Source organism: Tachypleus tridentatus, chromosome 13, assembly GCF_004210375.1.
Source record: "Tachypleus tridentatus isolate NWPU-2018 chromosome 13, ASM421037v1, whole genome shotgun sequence".
NCBI classification, from domain to species: Eukaryota; Metazoa; Arthropoda; class Merostomata; order Xiphosura; family Limulidae; genus Tachypleus; species Tachypleus tridentatus.
In genome coordinates, this window is record NC_134837.1 from 42086095 (window position 1) to 42108894 (window position 22800).

Genomic DNA, 22800 nt, shown 5'->3' on the forward strand with positions numbered 1-22800 from the left:
ACATTTTATTGCGACTTAATGGTATGGTATATATTACATTATACTAAAGATTCAGATAAAAATGCGAGCTTAAAACGGATATTTTAAATTAATATATTTATATGTTATTTACCGTATAACACATCAGTTTGATTATTCTTCCACTCCGCCCCTTCCAAAATTAAATCAAGTTCTAATCAAATTAGAACTTTTGAACCTGAAAGCTATAAATACGAATATTTTACATCTTTATACTTATTAAAAATTAGTGTTTTTATGATAAATAAACTTGAAGGAAATTTAATATTAAATTCCAATAAAATTTCTTACTTGAAACTCACTGTATATAATATTGATGACAAAAGAACTAAACTCCATATATATAATAATAATAATAATAAATAGCTCTGATACTCTTAAGTACATTAACTGTTACTAGGGGCTACAGCAGCACTGTAAAACAACAATGAACTTAATATGATACAATGTTTATTATATATAAATATTTAAGAGTTTACACAAAAAAACTATTTATTTAGAGTGCTTAAGAGAAATATAGGTATATCGTGTATTTCACTATTATAAGAGACCTAATGGTATTTCTTTGGTTTGTTGACCCAAGCTTTACTGATGAGCCTTGAATGGGCGAAACTGCAGTTCACAGTAGAAAGTACAGCCAATCAAGGTTTGTATTAGGTCTCTTAAGTCGCAGAATCTCTTTTCAATTTCACTTCTGATGAAAAAGAAATTAAATCTCTAACACTTACATACAGTTGAGAGAAATGTGAATGAAAAGGAAAAAATTACAGTATAGCGTGATTTTAGTCACTTTGTTTCCATTATTTCACGACTTCCAATGGCTTAGTGTTAAGCCTGCGTACTTAAGACGCTGTAAATCGGATTTCGATACCTGTGGTAGGAAGAGCACAGATGGCCTCTGTGTAACTTGCTCTTGCTGAGAAACAATCCAAAAAGTTATTTCACCAGGATTGCCATTTTAACACTGCCTCAGAATTTTACTTCCGTATTATTAAAGTTACTTTCGTGATATTGTTGACTTCATTTTGTTGTGGTACATCGCTTCACAGGACGAACTTATATGCTGTTTCGCTCTTTTCAATTTCTCTTTTGTTTCTCAGTTTGTTCTTTTTTTTCCATGTCTTTGATACAGCCTGAAAAATAATATGTCGCAATAAATATTTTTCTTTTGTCTTGTTTCGAGTCATGTATTATTTTAACGTATTTTGCTTTCCAGTATACATTAGAGTCTTTAACAAAATATCTAACATTCAATTGTTACTCAAATTTTATAACTGTTAGTTATTATTGTAATGCTTTTACTTGATGCCATGAGTATATTTTTTCAACGCATCTTAGAAACAGATCTTTTTATGTTTATGAAGAAGAAAGATTTTCTTTGTTCATAATTATCTGAAAAGCAAGAATAAAATAAATATTTTTTTTAATAATAAAACTAAAAATTATTTTTTCCCGACATAACTTGAACAATATGGTAATTATAAAAAATTAATTGTTAGATATTATTTTCATTTTTTTTTTTTTCACTGTTATCAGTATATTATTTAAACGTATCTCAGAAACAGATTTTTCCAGCTTAAGGAAGCAGAACGTTTTTGTTGATAGATGTCTTAATGGTAAGGAGTTTTTTTTAAATATGTAAAAACACAACTAAAATTCACGCTTCATTAACACAACTTTCAACAAAATTATAACGATAACAAAGAATAAAACCATATTAAGCCTGAACTTACAAAGCCTCAGCATGAAAGTTAGGCTTAATACAGTTTCATTCTTTCATTATTTCCTTTAACGATCTGAAATCGATGCCACAGACTAAAACTTCAGTATCACTAATTTTGATTTGAATGTACACAAGTTATACGATTAAGTTTATTTGAAATTTAGAGATACGGTTATAAGTTTTTCTTTGTTTTTAAACAAGTGATGCAGAAGTGCAGTATTTTAATAATACCTGGAGTTCAAGTATCCGACTGAAAGACAATATATACGTAGCAACAAATTCAAATAGGCTTCGTCCAAGATTATTTTAATAAGATTGAGTTAGGACACATACTTTCTTAATAATGACATAATTTGGATAAAACGGAGAGGGGAATGAATATAAACAAAATAGAATTATACGATCAGTTTTTCAACGATGCTTAAAGCAATGGAATTAGTTAACAGTAACAAGCAAGGAAGATATATCAAGTCCTAAAATATAAATATTACTTGTGACATACTGATGCAATCAAGGCAATCAAATGCTTAAACCACAGTAATCTGTAAAAAAAAAAAAAAAAAGTTTGTTTTACCCCTTTTTCTCGCCACACTTCTCATACCCGCAGAAGCTCAGTGGTAAGTTTATGTGCTCATATTTAAAATACTGAAACTAGTAGTTCGATACTCAGGTGACAACAAGGTTGATTAACAGCTGTAGTTTTGTGCTTAAATAGAAACAAACAAAACATTCCGACAACTGATGCCTGAATTTCAGTTACACTGTTTGTTACTACTTAACAATTTTCAACTAACAGTATGACTTGTTTGCCTGGTTGGTTGGCTGACAATGACTGCTATACGAGTTTTAACAGTTTGACCTATGAGCGGAGTTCGTATTTCCACTATTGTCCAAAACTTCCAGGTATAGCCTTAAAATTTGGTTCGCATATGTAATTCCTGACATTCTGCCAAGTGATGCGTTTTGGAATCGTGTTGTTTTTAGTTAATTAAAATATTTTTTTGACAAATATTTGGATACGGATGAAATTTTTCCAGGCACTGGTTAAAGCGATGTTGGCATGTGGATAAGAAATATAGTGGTAATAAACGTAAATTTATTACTGGGAATGGGGAAAACGATACTATTTTATACTGTAATGGAAGAGTCAGGGTTAAGAAAATGTGCGAAGATACGATAAAAATAGCATGCAATTTGGAATAAAAGAATATGGATTAAAATTGTTACGGGTTACGGGAGATAGATAAAAAAATAAACAAGAGAATTGAATATAATAAGTCAAAGGTTAGGATTTTCTAAAGAAAAAGTAGAATGGTCATTTATAAATGAGAAACATGTGAAGGGGAATTGAATGATAGGATAAAAATACAAGTAGGTATGAGACGGATAATGGAGTTAAGATATAATATAAGGTGCAACAAAATTAGGAAAGAGAGGACACAAATGAAATATTAAATAACACACAACGTTAAAACAGGTGTATAATTAAAAGTATTTTAATTAAGGTCAGTATTCACTCTTGCTCAAAAGGGTTGTTACATGTGATATTTTGAGCTGGTTTGTCCCTTATTTGTTAGTTTTCTTGTGTTTTTAATGTGTGTAACGTCTTTCCTTTGGTAATTATTGGTATTTTTATAACATGAACATTCGTGTAATATTTCATGATTATGTCTTTTTTTATGGAAATTTCTATAGAATTTAAGATCTGTACCACCAAAAATGGAGTTTTTTTTCTCCACTTCTAAGTCGAAACAAATAAGACCGTAATTTTGCGAAAATATTTTGTATTAACCGGAAACTTTCAGTAAACGTGCAACAATTAGATTCATATCAGAATAGTTAACTTAATAACGTGTGTAGCCCCTACGTGCTGCAATAATGTCCGCTAGGCGGCGTGGCATACTCCCAACTAAGGTTACTAGGAATTCTGTTCCACTCTTCAGTCAGTGCTTGGCGTAACTGCTGTAGTGTTGTAGGGGGATCATTCATATTCCTGACTGTACGGCCAAGTTCATCCCAGAGATGCTCTATTGGGTTGGTATCTGGGCTTACAGGTAGTTGCTCAAGGACCAACAGACCACGTTGTTGCAAGAAATCTTGCACATTGCGAGCATTATGAGTCGGTGCATTGTCCTGGAAAATACCCTGGGCAAATGGCAGTAAGTGGCGATCCAGGATATCCTGATACACAGCACCAGTGACGTTTTGATCCAAATTAACCAACTGTCTGACAGCTGTAGAACAGAATGATCTATGTTCAGGTTTATAGTTCCCGTGTGAACATTTTAGAGAAGATCATCCCACATTTTTGAAATAAATATTCACCGGATCTTCATCTTTGTTTATATATATATATATTTACACATGATTTAGTTAACAAATAAGTAACTCACTCCTGAAGATGACGTTGCAGCGTCGAAAAAATTTTTAGTAGTCATATATTGATCTTAATTAAACTGTTTTCAGTTGTGTGCCTATTTTAGCGTTTCTGTTATTTATTATCTTAACATTATACGCAAGAACCAAGAAATAATACAAACGAAATATTAATAAAGGAAAAAAACTAATCGAAGATCAGAGAATCATCAGAAGATTTAGATGTGGTAGTGATATAAAAGGTAACCAGTATTAGTTCAATGAAAAGGAAACATTGTGGAGATTGTCCAAGAAACAATTAGAAACGATGAATATTAAATGAAGAGATGAAATGGATAAGATAATTCAGAATAATATTGTTTATTTGTTTGTTTTGTATTTAAACACAAAGCTATACAAAGGACTATCTGTGCTTTGTCCACCACGGGTATCGAAACCCGGTTTCTAGCAGTTTAAGAATAATATTGAAAGAATAAGAAAGAAAAATCTGATAAACTATAAAACACTTGCACGGCATATTATCGGTATACAGTTTATCTGTACTTCATTATTATTATCCAATTACATTATTATCTTATACAAATAATCTATACTTCATTATTATTGTCTAATTACATTATTATCTTATACAAATAATCTATACTTCATTATTATTATCTAACTACATTATTATCTGTATACAGTTTATCTGTACTTCATTATTGTTATCTAACTACATTATTATCTGTATACAGTTTATCTGTACTTCATTATTGTTATCTAACTACATTAGTATCTATATACAGCTTATCTGTACTATATTATTATTGTCTAATTACATTATTATCTTATACAACTAATCTGTTGTTCATTATTATTATCTAACTATATTGTTATCTGTATACAGTTTATCTGTACTTCATTATTATCTAACCACATTATTATCTGTATACAGCTTATCTGTACTTCATTATTATTATCTAATTACATTATTATCTGTATGCAAATAATCTGTACTTCATTATTATTATCTAACTACATTATTATCTGGATACTGCATATCTGTACTTCATTATTATTATCTAGCTACATTATTATCTGGATACAGCTTATCTTTGCTTCATTACTATCTAATTACATTATTATCTGCATACAGCTCATCTGTACTTCACTATCATATAATTAGCCTTTCATTTAATATCCCCCCCCCAGGTGGCTCATCAGTTTAGATACCCGCAGTGGGCAGAGCATAAATAAACTATTGTGTAGCTTTGTGCTTTACAAGAAATAAATATTTTATATTTTATCCAGGGTGATATTTGAGTTATATTTGTTATAAATTCATGGTGTTGCATCATTGTATCATGATAATTGTAAACTTCTGTTTAATTTAGTCGTATGGAATGGTTCCCCCATTTACATCTACATTAATACACAGAACACCACCAATACGAAAACGCAATTCCAATGATTTTCGTGCATAATGACCCAGGACAAGAAAATTTATCGTTTGTTCAATTGTGAATCTTTAGTTTTTGTTTTATGTTTTTATTCACTTACCTACCTACAAAAATAGCAATTAAAATAGGCAGCAATAGCTAAAATTTATTAACGTCTAATTTTCGTTTTGTATTTTCATGACAAATTGTTCAATACTTTGTTGTTTACATTAATACATGGTCTAAATGTTATTTTGATAGAAAATTATATATCCTTCAGTCGATTCCAGGTCCACAGGCCAGTTAATGTGTTCTTATTTCAAAAATATCCCTCCTACTAGTTAAAACATCGTATTGCAGTTTTTACTTTACGCTTCTTCTTTCTTTCAGATTACTGTAAAAGAAGTACATTTAAAATCACCGCCTGCATTTGATACTGTCGTAAATCACTTTGTTAAGAATGTTGTACTGAGAAATCGACATATGCAGGACTATAGCTTATATATTAGTGAACTGTTCCAATATTACAATGCCAGGACGCTTGTTTCTGTCTTTTTTAGATTGAACCTAGTAATGACGTCAAGGGATTTTCAGAAAATGTCCCTCACCACAACACTGGATAGTTTAGGGATGAACAATGAAAGGGCCCTCTTCTTAATGACAAAAAACTCTAAAGAGAAACACAAACTGAAAAAAACGATCAATTTCCTAGAACAATGCAGAAGGCTAAAGAGTCGTTTCCAGGAGTAAACATTTTTCTTTTTCAAATATTTAATCTAAATTATGAAATAGAACTTACAACAAAAGATCAGTTTTCATTGTGTATACGTGTATTTCTACAGTTTTCATTAGAGTTTATAGAATAAATGGAATCTGTTTATTTTAATAAGAATGCATTGACAATTACTCTTTAATTTATAAGTTAGATTGTGTAGAATATAAGTATGTTTTGTGGTCACTCAACGTCTGGTTTGTTTTCAACGACAAATACTTATTCTTTGAATTTGTAAAACATATTTAAGTTCATGATTTTTATAATACACTAATATGACATTTATTTTCACGTATCAAATAAAAACTTCTAGTGTTAGACCAATTAGAGCCTTTTGGTTTTTTCGTGTTGTTGTTGAATTTCGCGCAAAGCTACATTAGGGCTATTTACGCTAGTCGTCCCTACTTTTGAAGCGATAACCAAAAGTAAAACAGCTAGTCAACACAACCAACTCTTGGAATAATCTTTACACATGAGCAGAGAAACAGTCGCATGTTAGTCGCAGGTTACAAGTCTAACGACCTTTATGCCAGGTCAAATCATAATAAATGGCGTCAGACACCAAAATGAAGGAGACATAGACAAAATGCTATAAAAAGAATCTGAGAAATGGCCATTTCACTCTATGTGATGACGAATTGCGATTATTACTTTTCTCATTGTTTTGAATTTCAGTAATACTACATAACTAGTTAGGCTTATGTTCTTTTAGTGTAAAGTTTCTTTTTTTTCGAAACGTAAATCGAAATCTAATATATATATATGTTAGTTCTAAGTATTTAGGAAGAGTCTAAAATGTATGCTAATTTCATTGTGCCAAGGTTCATGGTAATAGGCACATCCGAACTCTTTATTTAAATACGTTGAACGTAGTTATGACTAAATGTATATTGTTATTTATTAAATTTAAAAATTCCAACGGAATATTTGTTTTCGATAAGTTTTACAATTAACTTAGATTTTCAGTGATGTTGAGGAAACCCACTTGAAGAGAAAAATATATGTGTTTCAGATTCAAAGAACATAAAATCACCTTCACACGTTTTCGAACACTGCAATTCAAATAAACACAACATAACCATATAAAACACTCAAATACGAAATAAAGAAACAAACATAAACAAATGCAAAATTAAAGAAGCCTTACTTATACAACAACTCAAGCCCAAAATAAACCAATACAAAGGAACACCTTTATACCTATATTAAAAATAATATAATAAATAATAATAATAAAATAAATAATATAAAATTATATATTCAAAAATCTAAGCACGCCCTCTATATTCCGACACTCAGTTATACAACCTCTTTCAAACATGTGGTCAGCTTCCAGTCAGTTACTTTTTCCTTTCTTTGTGAACCTGACGATGATTGAAGAAGGTCGAAACGTTGTTCGCTCCTCTATGTAAAAAATTTTCTCAATCCAAACGAGCCGTTTTTACATATATAGCTTAGATTTTGTTTCGCTTTTCATAACTGTTGAAACGTGTTCACCCCTCCATAAATCATGGCTTGATAAAAAAGAAAAAAAAGTTCTGTAGCGTTGCTCGTAAAATCTTTTCAACTTATATATACATTGTAAAGGGCCGTGTAAATCTATTGCTAGGTAAGCTATCCACTAAGACCTTGAATATAGTCAAAATAGTAAAATGCTTTAAAGTGAGAAGAAGGGAAACATCCAAAATTGTCCACGGCATGGGTATTATAAGGGATTATTATGCTACTAAGCTAGACAAGAATTACTTTCCTTGCGCTGTAAGTACAAATGAAGATTCAATACACTGATAGAACTGTTCTAAGGTTATCCTGGATTATTTTTCCTAATGTTATGAGACTTGAACACTTCAATAGCATTCGAGAGGATCATCAATACATCAAAGTCAAGTGCTCTGAATGGTGGCCATGACTTAGTAGATAGGTAATTTAGTTTTCAAGTATAGCACATGTGTTCACAATAGTCAGAACATTATAGAAATTATCATGCCAACTAGCTTCCCAGAATGTTCCTGTTAAGTGATTTGCAGAAACCTGTATTTTTTAAAAAGAGATTACTTTTGGTTGTTGTTTATTATGATAAGTGCATTAAAATAGCAATATTAGGGACAACAAAGTAATTTGACACAATCGTTCAGTTATGGTGTATATTTGCTCTGTACATTATCACCAAGACAGTGAGGTCTAATTATGAACCTCAGGTTTCCAGTTTGGAACTTGTGTAGACTTGCACTTATAGCTATAAGCTTGAGGTCTAACTTTAGTTAATATAATAAATTACATCCAGTGTATTTCTCAGTCATACTGAACATCTACTCTGCTCACATAGATATTCAGTGTACAATTCAGGTACTATTTTTGCACCTAATCCAGTAAATGGGAGATAACTGTGTGGAGGAGGATAAGTTCAAAGAATTTTTAAAGGTCTCTGATACAATCGTGAAAGAAGCTTAAGCTATATGATCAGCATTCGTGTTTAAATTAACTTAATTAGACCAGGATTTTACATTAACATTATGGGATTTTCTCAGATAAGTTAATTTAAAAATTAATTCGTCGTCCTTGTTAAGTGAACAGCAGGTTTTCACTTTATTAGACACACTCCAATTAACATTTTTGTTTTAGTTTCATATTTATAGTCGATTTACTATTCCATTTATCACAACAGGCATATCATGTTTTTTACTTGTTTTAGTACTATAATAATTATTTAAAAATTTGTAGTGTCTGTTTCTATAACGTTTTGACATAAAAGCATGCTTCAGGAAACCGTTGAAATTATTTCATTCCAGTTGCTTTGTGTCTTTGCTGTTCTTGATAGAACGTTAGTGTATGTAGACAGGGTCAATGACAGTAATGTCCTATGCTGGCCGAGTGGATGATGTCTGTATGCTACAGCCAGCAAATGTTGTGAGGAACGACCAGTTACATGGTGATGCTTCTATTTTATTTGATTTTATATTTGGCAGAGTCTAATAATTGATTATGTGCCTTATAAGGTCAGGTTATATTAGGCTGTTAGAGAGTCACATTTAATTAGTAGTTTACTTCTAAATCTGTTTGTTTGTTTGTTTGATTTGAATTTCGCGCAAAGCTACACGAGGAATATCTGCATTAAGCGTCACTAATTTATCAGTGTAAGACTAAAGGGAAGGCAGCTAGACATCATCACCTACCACCAACTCTTTGGCTGCTCTTTTACCAACGTATAGTAGAATTGACCGTCATATAATATTTGTTTGCATATAAGAGGTATAAATGTTAGAATAAAACTGGCAAATTGGAAGGGTAAAGTGCTTTTTCATTCTGAAAAAACACTTTTAAACTGTAGACACACGGTAAAAGATGGTAAGTTTCATTGGAAAATGTGGGTCTAATATATCTCATTTAACAAACCGCAGATGTTTAAATAAGATAACAGGTGATCTCTTGCCTCGAGTAACCACTGTTATGTAACGAACTACGATACAAGTTTTAACTATTAGGTTGCCCAGAAATAAATGATGGAATTCTTAAGATGACATTTAGAAGCTGAATATTGAGTTGGTTTAATCCAGCGTTTGTCCCTTGCAAGGTGTCTTAATTGTCTGCTGTTTCAACTCTACTCAGAGTGATTTTTGCAACCCCAAGGCAACATAGACAAGAAGGATTTTCGTGTGATTTTCCTCTACGACTTCAAACTTAGACGAAAAGCTACCGAAACTAAACAGAACATCAACCAGGCATTCGGCTATGGGTCTGTTACTGAACGTACAGTTCATCGTTGGTTTCAAAGGTTTCGACATGGAGATGAGTGTCTTGAAGACCACGAATGTCGTGGAAGGAAGCCATCCTTAAATGAAGACGCATTAAGGGAAGCAGTTGAGACAGACCCTTGCACAACAGTATGTGAGCTTGCAGACAAGCCAGCCAAAAACAAATAAAACATTGCCAACCACCTGATTGCAATTGGAAAGGCGAAAAAGTTGGATAAGTGAGTTCTGCATGAATTGACTGAAGATCAACAAAATCGGCGTTATGAAACCTGTCAAAGATTACGTTCCAAAACTTGAACGAATTGGGAATCGAGGTTCTGCCTCATTCATCTTATTCCCCAGACCATTCCCCTAAAGATTTTCATTTTTTCAAGCACTTTGTCAACTTTTTGAACAATAAACGCTTTCAAAACCAGGCACCTGCAGAAGAAACTCTCAGGGAGTTTATTGGCTATAGAAACTCTGATTTCTACAGCATCGTTACATGTTGGCAAAAGTGTGTTGAAGCAAATGGTACTTACTTTGATTAAAGCATTTTTTTACAACACTGGTTTTTACTTTTCCAAACTTCGCAGTTCAAAAACAACATTTATTTCTGGACAACCTAAGAGATACCTGAACTTTCACAACAGGTGTAACATATTCTAACTAAAAATAAAAGACAGTTTTTACTAGATTAAAGAGAGCGATCGAGGGACCAATTAAACACTGAAAGATAAACTCCAATACTGAAAAAATAAATATTTTCCTATAATATTCCTTTTCAACTTCCTTTAAGTAATACTAATTTAAAAAAAAACTTTATTAACAAAAATTAGAAGAATAATGTTTACTTACCACTTTAGACTGGAAAAATTTTAGCAGTTAGTTGAAAACTTAAAACATCTCTTGTTTCTTTGATACTTTCAAAGAATTTCTTCCAAGTTATATAGGGATTGTGCCTGGCATGGCCAAGCGCGTAAGGCGTGCGATTCGTAATCCGAGGGTCGTGGGTTCGCGCCCGCGTCGCGCCAAACATGCTCGCTCTCCCAGCCGTGGGGGCGTTATAATGTTACAGTCAATCCCACTATTCGTTGGTAAAAGAGTAGCCCAAGAGTTGGCGGTGGGTGGTGATGACTAGGTGCCTTCCCTCTAGTCTTACACTACTAAATTAGGGACGGCTCGGTGCTGTGGGCTAACAACCTACTCACTTAAATACCTGTTGAAGAATCTGCAAGCGATTGCGGCCCTATGTTCCTTGATGGAATGTAATGGTGAAAACTAACTAACTAACTAACTATATAAGGATTGTCTTTTGTCTGCTCTGCAGTGGATACTTGTAAAGTTATACTTGAAGTCTTGGCATTATCGATAAGTATATTTGGATTATCATTGCAAAAATAAAATACAGAATTACAGAAAGCATGTTTCAAGTTCTTGTATTTTCATCTTTTCACCGTCCAATAAACTTTAAATACTGTAGGTTTAGGGTAGATTCGTTTCCCAGGACCCCTCCCCCATGGGGGTGCTGCCTCTGGATCAAGTTAGGGGTCTAGTCTACTCAAAATCCTTGGAATGCTGAGTTTGACCCCCCCCCCGGAAAAAACTAGGAATGTTCTGTAAACCCAAAATTTTCCAAAGAGGATTTACCATTGTCAATGTGCACTTACTTGTAGGCCAACAATACCAAGTGCAAAGTTAAGAAGTACAACATTTTAAGCTATACCCTTACAACTAAAATCATACAACCAACAACCTTCAGATAATATAATTTAAGTATAATACCTTTCTGCATGATTCAATAACAAACAATGTGTAAAATATTGTCTACATATTTCAGAAGTTTTCTTATGTAAACACACTTCCTACTGCCTACGGGCTTTGTTGTTCAATAAATATTTTTGTTATTTCCAGAAGAGAAACGAAAGAAGTGAAACAGTCTTTGGACAAGCTTCAACAATCACAGCCATCCCAATTTCCACTTAAAATCAATAAAACTAGAAAGGTGATAATTATGTTGATTCCTTTTTGTATTTTGGTAGGGTAACTCTTTATATTTAGAACTAATTCCTCTAGTTGCTTGTTTATATGTCTGTGGAAGATCAGATGTAATATAATGAATATAAATAGGAAATTATTGAAATATTTCATTAATGTTTTTAGAACATTTAGAACTATCTTATCCTTTTACCAAGTACATAGCTCCCTAGGAATACAGCTTTTTCACTTATATTTGTGTGCACAAAATTTTACGATAAGATAAAGTCTAGAAAGAACGAGGAATAATAGTCAAGCAAATTCATTTGGATACAAATTTTTAAAAAGTGACCTTTATATTTTAGATATATAGATTCTTTTTTACACAACGTTGCGCCTTTATCAGGGTTGATATACACAACTATTTTTTCTAAACTTTTTGCCATAATATGTAAATCTCGCCATAATTCTCCGCTAGGCGTTTAAATACGAGAAATTACGAATCCAAAACGGACTCCTCCAAAAACTGACTGTTTTGAATTTCGCGCAAATTTACACGAGGGCTATCTGCGCTAGCCGTCCCTACTTTAGCAGTGTAAGACCAGAGGAAAGACAGCTAGTCGCCACCACCAACTCTTGGGCTACACTTTTACCAACGAATAGTAGGAGTGACCGTCACATTATAACGCCTCCACGGCTAAAAGGGCGAACATCTTTGGTGTAACGGTAATTCGAACCCGCGACCCTCGGATTACGACTCGAGAGCCTTAACCACTTGGTTATGCCGGGTCTTCCTTGAAGTGATTTAATAATATTCCATCATTATGAACAAGTGGGATATAAATTAAAACTATTTCCAGTCATTCACGATTGTTGAGAAATTGTTTTAGTATCAATGTAAATATAGAAGTTATCCTTCAAGCCGAGTAGAACATGATTCATAACAAAGGCGTAACATGAAATCCAAGTATGTGCATGCGGTTGTTTTTTTTTTAATACGCTAAGCAAATATTTATAACTAGAGATGTGGCCGTTATTTGACTACGCGTTCATTTGAAGTTTATAAACATACTGTATTTTAGAGTTCCATTGGTATGATGGAAATTCTACCAGCTGATGACCAAAACTCTGTTTTCGGAAAATATTATGCTAATGGACCAAGGTAGACGTTTTTGTTTTTGTTTTCAAATATCGCAGGTAATTAAAGATTTGAAACTTAGCATAAAATAGCGAACTTTTGTGGAAACCAAAAATATTTTGCTATTTTTGCTCAGAGATTCATATTAAGTTTAAATAAAAGTAACAAGAAGTGTTTTAGATATTATATAATCCAGCTTCTAAATCTTAAGACTCAAATATTAAATGATGTGCATCTATAAGCATTATTCAGAAACTTGCATATTAATAACTTCTTATCTGCAACAGAACCACAACTCGGTACTGTTTCTTTGGTAAGTAATGGCAAAGATATATATATACACGTATACAAAGCAGAAGTGGTGTCTGTGTGTACACTTTCATACCTACGCATTTCCAACAGATTTCAACATTAAGCATGCATCCTTAAGCTCCCTCGGTAGTGTCATACGAAATCAGCGTTTGGTCTTTTCCTATATAGATTCATTCAACGGGAATTGAAGTTTAATGATGAATAATAGAACGACGAAAGCAACAATGAATATTGTGCATGTTTAGTTTCGGAATATACCTGTTCTGTCTTCAGTAAGTTATAGTGAACACGATAGATTAATAGGTTTAGACACATTATAAAGTTTAAACACTATAAAGACACAGCATAACAGTATGAAATAAATCAAGAGACAATCAAATAGAGAAACTAGAATAAAGCAATCTATAAAAGTCTGTTTTAAATATCTGTTTGATATTGTTCATTATTCTATTATCTGTTTATTTTGTCTCTTGATTTAGTTCATCCTTTTATGCTGTGTTTTATTAACAAAAATTAAAACTGAACATACACGTGTCAAATGTTCGTCATTAGTAATCCTGTTATCCATCATCATTTATATATCAAGCACCAAGAAGCCACTATCTGTGTGTATCCACCTTTAAACCCTATAGTTATTAATTGATCTCGAGCAAACTTTGCATGCGGTCAGTTATAAATTCTCTCTTAATCAACCTGAAGATGACCTAAGAAGGTCGAAATGTTGTTCTGTACTTAATGTTAATTAAAGTGCTATTGCCCATACCACCAGTTTTGAAAATATATTTGTACTTCAAGTGGGTTTCTCGTCAAGAATCAACTGATCTTGGATGCGGGAGTGGGCGAGGACAAGAAACCCTTAACTTCCCACGAAATTTAATTAATTCTGTCAGCCACACAAGAATATACATTATTGATGCTACAACGAGCAGTAAAAATGTCAAAAACAAGAGTTGTTAAACTTTTAATATCTTCTTATTTTATCATTTACGTTTTGCAGGAAGGATACTTGGGGATTCGGAAGATATCAAAGGGATGTTTTATTTAAACAAACTACTGAAGGTAAGGCCCTCCTACCCTTTTTGTTTATACATTTTTATCGAAATTTCCTAATTCATTATTCATCAGGCTCTAAACTTGGGGTGGGTGAATTTTATTAATACAACAGATTAAGAGTACTGACAGTTGATACAGTGTCAGTAATTTCACCATTTCTATTTGACACCCCAGTGTCGTTATACTCCTTAATTTTTTGAGACCATTTAGGGTATGTGAATATTGTATATAATGGTCATTTTCACTTAACTCTTAAGTAGATTTATTTGGTTTAGATGTATTGTCGAGAATAACGAATCAAAAAATAGATTATACTTCTAGTCCATCTTTTCTTCACTAAAATTCATATTTTGGTAAATAACATACATAAATAACCAGTTAAACCTAAGCAGATGTTATTTAACATTAAAAGAAACAAGAGTCAAGCATGTAATTTAATACTTTTTGTGTTAAAATATTTCAAATTATTCTCCTCTCAAATAGTTTTAAATGGTGGAAACTACACGCAGGAACATCTGAAAAGGCAGTACATTGTCCATCCCAGCCTCCCGATACATAAACAAACGACGTTCAGAAATCCATCTACTCTGAGCAGTTATCAAGATAATTTGAACTTGCATTCTGTTTCTGACTCCACAGTAGTTTGTGCTCAAGACAAACCTTTATTAAAGAGTTCAAGCATTCCTGGAGTCCAACAGACTAAGACAACAACTAAGGTCTTCACTTCCCACAAACGTTGTCACCACTCCCTTTCAAAGGCTGAAGCAACTGCAATGTATACCAAGAACTCGATTGGACGGACTACTAAAACAAATGGGTACGTTATCTGTCTACTTTTTGTTTTTCTAGGACTGCATAGCCTGATGATTAGCGTGCTGTATGGGGGTCCATGGCCCTTGACTCTTTGCTGCAAAATTCCGCTCTACACTCTGGGGCATATAAGGATTCCAAGAGAAACAGTCAAATCCCATCATTCGTTTAAAGTACTACTGCCCAATAATTGATTGGTAGTCTGTTGACTATCTACCTTCCTTCTAGTCTATCATTTCAAAATTACTGAGGTTGGAGCAAATTGCTTTGCGCGTATATATATCCGTAAACAAAGCTTTTATCACGTATTGTATTATCAGTTTGAAGTATTAACAACTACACAGAAAAGTCATGTTAAAATTCGCTCTAAAGTCAACAACAACTTATTTATATTCTGAGTATTTTCACATGCTACGTGCAGTAGTTTCAAACACTCAGTTTAATCAAGTAATGAAAGTTCAGGCCTAATGAATACAGCAAGGCAGTATTTACGTAAAACAAATGCTACATTGTAGTTAGGTATTCCAATAATCATTTTATAATTTTTTTTTAGTTCGAATTGGCTAGACTTTCACACTCTGGAAAAAACAAGCAAACAAAATTAGCATGAATGACAAAAACTGAACCTCTAGGTATTACCCGTAGATGTGTTTAAACGGGTCGTGTGATCAAATCTTCATTTTAATTAGCCCTCATGTCAGTGACGAACTTTGTGGTCTTGAAAATATTAAGTCACGCTTTAAATTTCTGTATTTTTAATTAATTGAAACATTTTAAGATGTGTAAGATCTTGTAGTGTTCTAAGCATGATTAGCGAGACAAAATCTTACAAAAAATACATGAATATTTTAACTGCAGATACGTTCAGTTCCATAAATTTCAAATCTGTTATTTCCAATGATAGCGTTACCTCACGTTATGTCCAAGGATCGTGATATGAACGTCGTTAATTTTGAACACAAAAGAGAACAAAAAGTAAGAAGCGCCCTCTGGAAATGACTGTCACTTTTGTAACGTGCCTTCTGCTGATAGCGTGAAGTGTGTTAACAGTATATTGCTTTCGTTTTTGAATTCCGCACAAAGTTACACGAGGGCTCTCTGCGCTAGCCATCCCTAATTTAGGAGTGTAAAACTAGAGGAAAGACAGCTAGTCATCACCACCCACCGCGAACTCTTGAGCTACTCTTTTATCAACGAATAGTGGGATTGACCGTAATATTATAACATCTTCAAGGCTTGTTTGGTGCGACGGGGATTCGAACTCTACTCGTAATCTGAGGATCGCGAGTGTCTTTACTACCTGGCCATGCCGGGCCCACTATGTTGCAGGCCTGAACTCTTTTGTACGCATCACAACACACTAATACAACTAAGCCTTTCTCGCCAAAGCCTCCATACTTAAAATTTATATAAATTTGTAGTTATTAGTCCAAATCTGTGTAGTATTCATTCACGTTCCTAGCATATATATTTACAGCCATTGTCAATAAATGTTTATTTTGGACACGTATATGGTTCTGTTTATTAACCGAGATATAAGTAAGGAATTAATCTAGACTGACATAACTGTATGATACTTCACATTCTGTTGTATAAAAATAATGTTAACTAAATTTTAAATAACTTTGAAAAAATTAAAAGTTATGAACATATTTTTAAGATATAATAATGTTTAAAAACATCACAGCTGCCAAGAGCTAAAATTAAATGAAAAGACGCTAGTTTAAACCGTACAGTGACTGGATTGTTAACAAGAGTTCATGGTTCGCATCCCATCCACAAAAAACAATGCTCCACACTAAATTCTAAACAAAATTCAATGCTACCCCTACCTGCCCAGAAATTTCTAAAACATAAACATTATAGAAATTTGTTCAGTCTGACAAATGTTGCTATCTTGTATATGATGCTTAAAATGTAAATGTATACAAAATAATGTTAACATCTAAGCTGAGAAAGGCAAAATTACAAATATATAACTAAATCTTTTTATTAAGTTTAAAATAATGCAAATGTACTCGAAAATTAACCCATAAATGATAACTCCTGGCACCAAAAGGGAAAAAACAACAGGGTTTGTCTCTCTCTTTTAAAACCATGCCTGGGAACAGTTGACTTATTAAAAAAAAAAACAGTTCTGCAATTTTAGTTTACTTCTCTTTTCATATTTTAGAAAATATACCTCAAGCAATAAGAAAACAGCAACTTCTTTGGAACAACTATCCACTCCCAAACAACTCTTACAATGTCGTTACTTGAGGCTCACACCAAGCAATATCAAAACTTTATTAGAACAAAGCAATGAAGACATCTTCTTTCATCCCCACATGACAAATGTGGATTCTTACACTGTTGTCTTTGGACTGTAAAAAATGGCCATTTTAATATGATTATCTCAGTCACACACATTTATCTTAATTGTCTCTTTATTTGGACTTTTCACATAGAAAATCAACAGTAATTGTATTCAACAAATAAATACAAAAATTGGGAGTGCATGATGCACCACACATTTCTCCATTATAAAATAAAAAAAAAATTAAGTGGGTCCAAACTCTGTCTCAACATCACTAGTTTTTAATGTTTTAATTCACTACTTGGAATTGGCAGCAAAATTAATCCATTACCCCATTATTTTTTTTTTACCAGGGATTTCAGCCTTCACAAACATACAAAGCACAAATTTGTAAAAATATATCACTACATTAATTCACTGTACTTATTCTGCACTTGTCTTTCAAAGCTCAATCATACATTTAGTGTTTTAAAATTTCATTTTTTTTTTTCAAATATGGTCAATTATATCACAGCAAGGGGTGCTAATCACATGACAACAATGAGTGTTTTGTTAGAGGTAATATTTTTATTTTCTTGACTGCAAATTTGTATTGCTAAAAATTACCATATTGTAATGTGAATGTGGTTCAATGAACAAATGTATAAATTTGGATATTAATCTGAGTTTTATCATGTTATGTGTATGGATAGTATAATGAAAATTGAGGTATTAAATTTGCTTATGGACAAAACATACTTTTATCCACGGAATAAAGTTTAATTGCTCGAAAACTTTTTCAGTGCTTATAGTAGAAGAAAATGCAAAATTGTAATTGCACACACAAACACTCAGGACAAACCTTTACTCTCCCTGTATTCTAACTAATATTGAAACACACATGGACTGGATACATATATATATACACAAATATAACTACCCAAGAATTATGTTATGCATCTATACAATAATTCATAAACACACAAAAAAAAACAGTGAAAAGACATTATACATTTATAGATTTTATTTTATTTTTACAAACTCTGTCAGGGCATCACAAATGTTTATTTGAGAATTTAATGGGAAAAAAAAAGTATAAACTACTAAAGTCTTGTATGTCTTTCATTCATTGACATACTGAGTTTAAATACTATATCTAAGATGGTTTATACAAAAACCCCAAGTAATTTTGTATGGTAACCTATACTTACATTTGTACATTCCTAATTATCAGTATGTAAATCATTATCTGACAAAAATCTTTGTGTGTTCCCACTTCTGACTGGTGAACCATTGGACCAAATTGTCATCAAGTTCTGAAAGTGTCCTTACTAACACCAGGATAGTATTACAGAAGAGGGTGGTATTTGTATCTAACTTCTGATGTCACTTCTACAGGCCCTGTCCCTATTTCTTTTTAATGTATTGAATGGTATGACAACTAGTAATGAACACTTAAAGAATTTATTTTCAACATGAATGAGCTAGTTAGTTTATTTCAAATTTAAACAATCAAGAGCAACCATTCCTAAAGTAAACAGGAAACAAAAGAAGAGAAAAATCACATTTTCTTGGTAAAAATTTGCACTCAGTCAAATCTTGTTAACCTGTAATCTGTATTACAAAAATATCTCAAATGAGATGTGGAAATTTTGGTTTATTATTGTAATAATATTAATAACATATGCTGTGCATGGATATGTCTTTAAAGAGATTTAAAAAACATACTTGAATAATTTTATTTTTAATTTATATGTTTACAACTCATTTCTTGATGAAACTTTGTAGAATGGACAACAGGCAGTTGTTGTCCATTCTAAAGTTTCATCATGAATACTCTACCTAAACAGTATATCAAAGAAAAACTCATTTCTTTATTTCAGCTTATATTACCAAACATTTGTTATAGTATCAGTGTGTAATCACATTTAATTTACATATTTAAGAAAATAAACAATATCTTTTACATATGCAGCTGTCACACCAAGAAGTTTCACTGACTTTTACAAGTATTCTATTTACTTTTAATGTACAATGAGTCAAATATTATATTTACAGTAACATTCAAATTTTATAGAAGGATTTTCAATACTTTATTATGATTCTTTCAGATTTAACTTGCATAATAGCTTTAAAAAAGTTTAGATTCTATGAACTTGAAAAAAACATTTTAAAAAAATAGTCTAACACAAGTAAATTTTTTACTTCAACTTTAATAATTTACTGAGTTTACATTATTTTTTTGTAAAAAATAATTTTTCTTCAAAACTTGCATTTATTTTGAAAAATTGATTAGCACATTTACAGTAACAAAAGTCAGTAATAAATCGTCTCATTGCTCGTCCCAAGGGTTAAAAATAATTATTGCCTGCTCATATTTGTTTTCTTGCACACATTCTCATATATTTTGTTATTCTGAAATTAAATGCTACAATTCCTTATAGTATTATGGATCATGCACAAAATTTAAGCTATTTGCTGCTTATTCTAAAATTTAATTTTAATGGATTTAAAGCCAAAATCTGCTATAATGAAGGCCTTTGCAATGTACGTCTGTCATTGAAAGTTCAACTTTAAACAACTAGTTTTAATTTACATAAACTTAAAAAAATTGCAAATTACATTCTATTAAATTATACATGGAATGATTTAATACCAATTTTCTTAAGCTTTGTTTAAATTTTTTAATGTATTTTTGAAAATTTGCAAACAGTAGCAAATATTTAGCTGCCATCAATGATATTCTTGATGAAACACATTACTGTTTTTTTTTATTAGATATGTGTATATACACTCAAGTTAACAAGACATGTAGTAAAACAAGCATAATGCAGAAAAATAATACAAATAATACATTGAAATCAAGTAATTATAGTTTAACCAATTTGTTTTTTAAACACTAATATATTTTTTCTTTTATCTAATTTTCATCTCTAAACACTTAATTTGAATAGAATAATTACTCTTAAATATGTAATATCATAACTCAAGGGTGTATACAGAATTTTAAAACTAGGGTTTCCAAAGCAATGCAGATCCAAATGGTATCAAGGGATACCCTTTTCTAAGAAATCTTTATGCCAAGTAACTGCATACAGGTGTAGACATTATCAAGTGTAGAGGTTTTGTACCCCTAACCATAGATATGGCCCTGCAAACTGAGCTAAACCATTATTTGAAAGAGTATAATTTACTTTAAAATATTAAAATGACACTATCAGACTAAAATATTTACTGCAGTAGATCAAAGTATTTCTGTTGAAAAGATGAAAAACTTCAAGCTATAGGAGGGGGGTTACTGGATAGAGCAAAACCCTCACCCCCATGTGTGCTCTAGTGCATTTTGCACAAAATATATGAAATAGTGTAGTCTTTAGTTAACTCCCACAAAAATGAAAGCTAAATAGAGCCAAAATTTAGTGGGTAGTTGACAAATGTACTTTTATTAGTGGTTTGTCTCAAAACCCTAGTTATCAGCATAACCAAAAGTTTTCAATAAAGTTTCTAACACACCACTATAATAATAATAGTTGCTGTAGGAGCTAAAATATTATAAAATAAAATTTGAAAAAGTAACATCTGTTTTTAGTACCACAAACTCCTAATGACAGCTCACAAGAAATTTGTAGGTGCTAAAATATTTATATAAATTTCTCAATTCTGTTAATAGAAAAGCTAAATTCTTCCTAATACCTGTGTTCACAAAGCATAAAAATATTGCATTACCATACTGGGAAATTTTCATAATAGAAAAGTTTTCTGTTTGCAAAAGTAGGGAGAATGTGATAAATATCTGGTGACAATCCTTATTGTATTGAGCTATGATATAGTTTATTTCTCCAACCAAAATATCAACTGAGAAAAGTAGAATGTCTCTACGAACACTGAAAGTTGGTGCTATATCAGAGAATGATGAAATCAATTAAAATGTCTACTACACATCAAGACAATGAAAACAGACAAAACTAACAAATATTAACATTTCTTTAGTAAGACTCCTTAAAAAGTAATTCAAGAGTAACCCACTTTTTGGTATATATATATAGAGATAGACAGATATAAAATTAGAAAATTAAGTGAAATTAATAACCAGATCTGTTGTATCCTTTTTCATACACACATTAACTGGCACTCTGATATTATATGGTAAAATAGTCAAGAATTACTTGTGACATGTTCAGATACTCAGTTTCATATTTCAGCATTAAGAAAAAAGTATTTCACTAAACATATGTCATTTGTACATATGGCTGATTAAGATTACAATGTTTTCTCCGAGATAAGGACTGGAAATGCAAGACCTAAATTGTGTTCTGTCTATAATAAAAAATGACAGAATTATTATCATACTGCTGGAGGTTTAGCAAAACCACAGCATACCTTCAATTACCTTTATTGTACTCTTATTTGTATATTAACAACACCAGAATGTAAAAATCTCCAATAAGAAATATCTCATTTAAGCTCTGATTATGGAGTATAACAATTAAACTCATTACCCTTTCATTTCCAAATGTCTTATACTACTAACAAATATCCAGTAACACACTGACTTGTAATAAAACTTTCTAAATGAATTAATTCATTTTTAAATACCTTTTGTTTGTTGTTAAGCAAAACACTACACAATGGACTATTTGTGCTGTGTTCACCACATGTATCGAAATTAGATTTTTAGCATTATAAGTCCTCAGACTGAGCTAATAGCAGGGCTCTTAAATACAGTAACAGCCTAATTAGCACTCAAGGAGGGTTCCTAAGAAAAGAGTACTAAATAAATCAGCTCCAAGTATGGTCATTTTAACATTACGTACATGGAGATATGTAACTGAAGGCATTGTTTCTTACTTGTAAATGATGTACAAGTGCTTTATTTAGGTGCTGGTAAGTTTAATATAAATTACTCGCTATAATATCATAAGCTGAAGAAAAAAGTAGATTTTTACTAGCCCTCAATCCTGTTTGGTTAAAGAGCCAACAAATAGAGAATCAGGCCCATCCCCTGCAACTTCCACCTGTCATATCCTCTCTTGTGGAATTTGTCAATACATGTAGTTCTCCATTACGTTTACAACTATATTTGTTACATCCAATACACAGGCAAGTTTTTGTCTATGAAATGACATATTACATCATTTCCTAAGAAAATGTTTTTCTCCCACAGGAATAATATTGTTTGGATTAATGACATTTTGGT

At 31.8% G+C, this 22800-nt stretch overlaps 1 protein-coding gene across 3 annotated transcripts in view; it reads left to right on the top strand.

Annotated features, from left to right (window-relative positions):
* LOC143239339 (uncharacterized) overlaps nt 1-17697 on the top strand; it is a 31963-nt gene extending 14266 nt beyond the window's left edge. Inside the window, exons 1-4 of one of the 3 annotated variants that reach the window (XM_076480326.1) lie at nt 13102-13177; nt 14463-14524; nt 15002-15335; nt 17502-17697. In XM_076480326.1, the coding sequence (XP_076336441.1) occupies nt 13110-13177; nt 14463-14524; nt 15002-15335; nt 17502-17697 (660 nt within the window). In that variant the 5' untranslated portion in view covers nt 13102-13109. Of the gene's footprint in view, nt 1-6095; nt 6512-11952; nt 12044-13101; nt 13178-14462; nt 14525-15001; nt 15336-17501 lie in introns of those variants that run through there. The other 2 variants (XR_013021128.1, XR_013021129.1) reach the window with 2 other exon arrangements.
* The last annotated feature ends 5103 nt before the right edge of the window (nt 17698-22800 follow it).